The sequence below is a fragment of the Protomyctophum parallelum genome (genome assembly GCF_964188405.1).
Source record: "Protomyctophum parallelum genome assembly, chromosome: 14".
Classification (NCBI taxonomy): Eukaryota; Metazoa; Chordata; class Actinopteri; order Myctophiformes; family Myctophidae; genus Protomyctophum; species Protomyctophum parallelum.
The window spans coordinates 12,353,232-12,360,289 of NC_139709.1; the positions used below are offsets into that span (position 1 = coordinate 12,353,232).

General features: G+C 43.6%; 1 protein-coding gene across 1 annotated transcript; it reads left to right on the forward strand.

Moving 5' to 3' along the window:
- The first annotated feature begins 4,657 nt into the window (after positions 1-4,657).
- Positions 4,658-7,058, forward strand: jund (JunD proto-oncogene, AP-1 transcription factor subunit). Its single transcript, XM_083781204.1, has one exon. The coding sequence runs from the start codon at positions 5,091-5,093 to the stop codon at positions 6,093-6,095; it is 1,005 nt and encodes a 334-aa protein (XP_083637330.1). The 5' UTR covers positions 4,658-5,090; the 3' UTR covers positions 6,096-7,058.

The window sequence follows — 7,058 nt, forward strand, 5'->3', positions numbered from 1 at the left end:
CAGTGCTTTATAAAAATTTTACTAAGAAACACTATTACATTTTCCAGACTGGATGCAGTGGAATGAGAATGACACTCAAGCAAGTATAGGCTATACTTACTTGGCCAGACTTTATGATTATGATTCCACGTTCCTATAGACTTCTAATGTATAAATTCAGTAGATTATGCATGTGACATCATCATCAGCATCATACCAAGACATTTATATCACATACATGCTACCTTAAATTGATAGGTGAAGGTATAAAGTGATTTACTTTAGCTATACGGCTCTTTGTCTCCCCTCCAGCACAGTAAACAGAAAATGCATTTTCACTATATATCCCTACACCAGAGTGGCAGTTTGTTTAGTGCAGAATTAATTGGCAGAAAGGGACAAACTCCAGATGGCGTGAGTCTGCTGGGACAATATGGGGCAGGCAACTTTGACAATGGAGACGGCCACTATATTTCCACACTCACTCCAGAGGGCCACTACAGTTCCACACTCACTGCAGAGGGCCACTATATTTCCACACCCACTCCAGAGGGCCACTATATTTCCACACTCACTCCAGAGGGCCACTATATTTCCACAATCAATCCAGAGGGTCACAGTGCATACAATTTACAATTTACAATTTACAATTTAGGCATTTAGCAGACGCTCTTAATCCAGAGCGACTTACAATAATCAAGAACAAAAGCATGGGAATACATCACAAAAGCATTTATCATAAAACATGCGTAAGCTAAGAAAGTAACAGTGGAATATCTATATTATGAGACTATACATATAAACTATATATATATACTACTATGCTATACATATGTACTATGGCGTGCTATGACTATATACAATGCAATTATAGTGCCGTCTACATAACATGCATATTACTGTCGTAGCAAAAATAGCCGATCTACAAGCTCAAAACGCGCCGCACTGCATCGCATTTTGAGCTTGTAGATCTGCTGTTTTTGCTATTATTTGAATTGAAATCCTGAATAATTTCTTTGATATTTTTTAATCGGAATCCTGAAATGTAACATTTTTATTTAATTTCAATTGCCTTTCAAATGTATTTAATTACTGTATAGTTATGTTAGACATATAACATATAAGACGATAACATTTTAATACTACTCATTAAGCTATACGAATGAGTAGTAATTAATGTTTGCATGTTTGGAATTGTAACGGAAATCAATAATATAATCAGTATTCTGATATTAACCTTAAGGTGTTAAGGTGGGGGTTGCATGTGGCTCCCGGGCCGCCATTTTGGCCCATGTATGATATATTTGAGGATATAGACTCGAGGATGATCAGTGTCATTTGCTGATTTGTGAGTGCTAAAACATGTGATGGCTTCATTGTTCATATCAGAATTTGTGGGTGTGGGAGGTCTGATTATATTAGAGGCAATACAGGTAATACTGAAAAGTTAGTTTTTGTTACACATGGACAATATAGTGGAAAAACCCATGGGTACAATACAACAGAACAGGTTGAACAATGCTTTTGTGCGGTAAACGGTAATAACAGAAGGTGAGGGACAGTCAACTGACAATGAATGACCTTGTAATTAACTTATGGATAACATCAAGTCTCAGCTGAGTACGTGTGTATATTATGAGTCTATTTGTCCAAAGTGATTCCAAGATATGTGAAACTGTCAACCTGTTCTATACTGTATCATGAATGAGGTATAGTCGTACATGTGTTAAGTCCGGTGTGGGTTGTTTTAATGACCAATTATTTTGGTTTGTCCACATTCGTGGAGGCGGTGGCCCCAGAGGTAGCGTCGAAGTAGTCTGAGCTAACGCTAGACCTTTCTGGCCTAGATGGGAGGGTCGCGGCTCAGATTTGCGCACACCCTGATTGGTTCACCGATCTGTCCGTCAGCCCCGGTCTCTCCTCACAGACCCATAAGGGTCCATTTGGTTCCATTTGTACACTCTCAGAGTTACAGACCCATAAGGGCCCATTTTGGTTCCAAACTATCATTTAGCTGGGGACCCTTCTGGAACTGCCTCAAGGACCCCTGGGGGTCCCCAGGACCCCACTTTGGGAACCACTGCCTTTATGTATTCAGAGAGGCATGGCCCGATCTGATATCTTGGAATAACATCGTATGTTTTCAGTTCAGAGCGTTCTGAAGTCCACACCCCTGTTGTGAAATGACTCACACTCTTTGGACACAGTGCACTCGGCATGCGAGGGAGGCTCGAAATTGGCTACAGTATAAAATCTTCAGTGTTATTTTAACGCTGCAGCGTACATATGTAAGCAAATGGACCCTTAACAGGTCCATGTAATTACATTTGTATGGGCTACTCTCAGAGTTGAAATGAACACTGAGGATTGTTACTCTGTGTATATACATAAAAAGTGCTGCACTGAGAGGAAGGATCAAATTGACTACATTAATAAAAGTATGGAGATTTAAAAAATCCCCCTTCTTCCTGCGAAGAATGCAGGAGCTGATATATCTTCAACGAAAGTGTCCTTTTTTTGTCCTATATTTGTGTTTGTGCTTCGCGTCAAAAAGCAGCACAGATTGTAACAAACTGACTGAATGAAAAACGTCACACGCACGCACCTACACGGGCTTCTCGCTTCGCTGACCACCCACACAACCTGCACTGCAGTCCTCCTTGACAACAGCCTCCTCCTCCTCCCCCCACCACCACCACCACCACCCCCTTTCCATTCACCTGCCTCCGTCGCTGTCCTGCGTCACTCCCTATGTCAGCGTTGCCATGGAAACTTAACGATGCCCTGTGCTGTGCGCGCTCGCTCTGTGGTGCTGATGCAGGCGGTTGGTGCTGACGTCGTCACGCGATCCCCAGGGGTGGAATAAACTAACTACATGCTTAGTTTCCACCTCGGGCAACCGAGCATGCAAGCGCTATAATAAAGCCATGGTCTGTCTCTATATAGCCCCAAAGTGTAACTTTCATCTCAAAATCGGAGATGATTTCGCAAACCACAAGTACTGTGTAAATGTTCAGTGCTTGTGGATTTGGCCCTGACATATACTATAGGCTATAGTCGTTATTGGTTATTATTTCAGCTGTCTGTCAACCTGCTGTGAATTGTCTATAGAAACAGCATTAGGCTGCAGTGATTATTTGCCATAAATATTTCATGTCTTTGCTGTCGGGCATGAAGCCTTGTATCTCCATATTTCAACGTTTTATGCCTTTACACGGCTATTTTCACTATATTAAACCCATTTTGATGTTTTAAAGCATTATGTTATGAACTTGTAGGTCTGCTATTTTTTTTAAATCGTGAAAATGTGGCGCAAAACGTTTTTAACTCAAATCTTTGCTTCTGAGGGGTTCCTGGAACTACATATTTCAGATGGGGGTGTTGCGGCCAATTACATATCATTTTTGGTGTCCTTGACATGAAATATTGAGCACCATGCACTGATATAGAAACATGAACGTTTTTCTTAGAAAATTGTCATGATTTAGAAGATGCCAGGCCTAAATGGTTTTAAAAAGATCAATAAATGAACGGTCTGGGACTTACAAGCTTTACACCTGACAGCAACGATACAACGGTGAAGGTATAATAATAATAAAGTGACCTTCCTGCAGATATTGTATTGTGTTGTATGCTATCCTGTTCTCTGTCTGCAGCTGGTAGACAGCTCAACATCAAAGTAAAAACAAACAAAAAACAAAAAAAAACAAACGATAGCCTGTAAATTTACAGAAACAAAACATGGTTTCCTCAGTGCCCCTCTCAACACTTCCTTCCCCGTTTCATACAGACGTGAACTCTTCTCCGACAATACACTTCCAGTGCAGACCTTTTACTGACCCAGTTCACTTTTCACTTCTCCTTGACTCCTTTATGAAGGCTGAATGTTTTCATTCAGTGGTGTTGTGCATACCAGGGATGGCTGAACACGGCTCAGAATGTGCCTTGACAAGCTGAAGTGTATCAAGAGATGTCATGTTTGTTTCCATGCCCACTGATAAGATAAATGGTACATTAAATAGATTATAGTGGGAATAGGTTCTGCCTAAGCTTTTTTTTTTTTTTACCACTTATAACAAATCCCCACATTATCAACAAATGTTAGGATTCTATTCGATAGGCTCTTGATAATTTCTAGAGTCTGGGTTTATTGTCCAGATGTAGTATTGTTATTACATATTCAATAGCCTATACTTTTGATTACAGAGAGTTATTCCCTTATGAAGCTGTCACGTTACAATTCTATTCTATTCTATACCTTAACCAAGTTAAGCTATAGACATATAGTACACGTTCATTCTATTATAGCTTTATGAAGCTATCAACTTAAGCTAAAAGTACAGTTTAATTATATTCTCTATTCAAGTTAACTCATCTGTGTACCTCTAAATATTCATTCTGATCACTTTCAAGATGGCGTGAGAACTTTGTAAAAAAGTTCCTCTTAAAAGGCCGGGCCTTGTCTGTTAGATGAAGAAATAATGCTGTAGGCCTGTGTTCTTCTATTCTTCTTCCCTCCTTTTAGCCTTCGCCTCCTTTACTTTATAAACCTTCCCCGCCCAGATCTCTGCTCTCTTTTAGCGACCCTGGGTCTTTTTTATGCTATGACATCAAACCACAATGCACTGCACTGTTTGTAGTTTACCTAGAGTCTCCATGGCAACAGGGACCGGGCTCTGCCCCCTATTTAAACGAAACCGGAAACAAACGTCATTTTGGGCCAATCTCAGCGCTCTGAAGTGACATAATGGAATTTTTAGGGATAGAAAGCGAGCGGAGGGTTGGGTGTGTGTGTGCGCGCATAGCAGTCGTGCCATCGGGGGGAAAGGCGAGCGCTTGTCGGGGTGTGTGTGTGTGTGTGTGTGTGTGTGTGCGCAGGAAAGACAGATCCTGATCGGCAATCTGAGAATATAGACTCGTGAAGTCAGTCGATAGAATTAGAACACTGAAACAAAAGTGAAAATAAAGGGAAGACGTTGCGGGTCACGTGAAGAAATAAAGGATCGGATCGCGGGCTGGTTATATCTTTTTCTTTCCCTGCTTGGATTTTCCTGTTGACTTCTCGTTGTTCATGCGTAACGCTCAACATTCCCTCATGCGAGGGGGATAGAATGGAAACAACCCTCTACCCAGGCACCGCGCTCGACGACAACAGGATCTACGGCATCTATTCCCATTCCCAGACCAGCATGATGAAGAAGGAAATCAATCTGAACCTGGACAAGTCGAACAACAACAACGCCACGGATCATCACCACCACCATCATGGCATCCTGAACTCCCCGGACTTGGGACTCCTGAAGCTGGCTTCGCCGGACCTCGAGCGCCTGATCATCCAGTCCAACGGCATGGTGACCACCACGCCGACGTCGCAGTTCCTCTACCCGAAGTCCGCCAGCGACGAGCAGGAGTTCGCCGAGGGCTTCGTCAAGGCGCTGGAGGACCTGCACAAGCAGAACCAGCTGAGCGAGGCGGCGTCGTGCGTCTCGACGGCCGGCGACAGGCTGGATCTCATCGGCGGAGGACCCAACAACAACTCGTCGGTCTCCTCCAACAACAACAACAACAACGCCGGCGGCGGGCTCCAGGCGTCCGATCTCCCCGTGTACACGACTCTGAACGGCTACGGCGCCGCGGCCAGCCCCCTGGGCACCACGGTGAACTACTCCACGGACACCATTCCGTTCCCGCCGCCGCCATCTCACTTGCTCAACGCGCAGCAACAGGCGGCCGCTGCGGCGGTGCTGTCACGACTCCAGCAGCAGTCTCACCACCACGCGGGGCTGAAGGACGAGCCGCAGACGGTGCCCGACATGCAGATCGGCTTCGGCAGCGACAGCCCGCCGCTGTCGCCCATAGACATGGACAACCAGGAGCGCATCAAGGCGGAGAGGAAAAAGCTGCGCAACCGAATAGCGGCGTCCAAGTGCCGCAAGAGGAAACTGGAGCGGATCTCTCGCCTGGAGGACAAGGTCAAGGGCCTGAAGACGCAGAACACGGAGCTGGCGTCCACGGCCAGCGTGCTCCGGGAGCAAGTGGCCCAGCTGAAGCAGAAGGTGATGAACCATGTCAGCAATGGCTGTCAGCTCCTCCCGAACCAAGTCCAGGCATATTGAGAGAGAGAGAGAGAGAGAGAGAGAGAGAGAGAGAGAGACAGAGAGAGAGAGAGAGAGAGAGAAAGAGAGAGGCAATGAATGAGAGGCATGTTTAAGCCTGATATCCACCACTTTGTATTCTGTATGGATCTCTCTTTAACAGTTTGTAAAGCTATAGGTGGGGTTCTCATTCTGTGAGGATAAATGCCTGTGATCAGTTGGGACAGTGTAAAAAAGGCATAGACAGTCCATTGTCTCTGAATATATCAGAGGATCAGTGTAGGGCCTTTGTCAATGCAACGTCCAGGTATAAAAAGCCATGACTGACTGAAAAACACCTATTTGCATTAATTATGTAAAAAAAGGATAAGGCCATGATGATAGCCTGAATGTACTGGGGCATCACAGGTCAAAGTGACAGCAGATCTATAGGCTATATATAGCCCATTGTTTAATGAAAAGTTGGGCTACAAAAGCATTGTTATGCAGCAAACAAGGCTAATTTTGCGGACCATGTATAGCAACTCAGCTAACCAGTGGAATACAATAGCCTTATGCCTGCATGTAAAAAAAAAAGAAAAGAAAAAAGGACAATCTCAACAGTGCAACTTAACACCAGGGTGTCAACAGAGTGCTGTCATCCAAACCGTGTAATATAATGCCTTACTTGTTTACAAGCACTTACCAATGACAAATGTATATTTTATTTACCGAAACGTACATGTCTTATTTTCACATTATACTGTCCTAAGTCCTACTTGTAAGCTGCCCTTCCTTTTGCAAATTTGAACAGTGCATGTCGTGTAGCTCTGTACAGTATTGTATTTTCAATGATTATTGTGTAGCTATTAATGTTTCTTTTTTCCAGTGCGAACTCTTCATGAATGTATATGTGTGTATACGTGTTGAGAAGCCCCCATATAGCCATGTGTAATGGACTTTTACCTCCCCCAAAAAACCTTTATTAAATTCAATGCATTATTA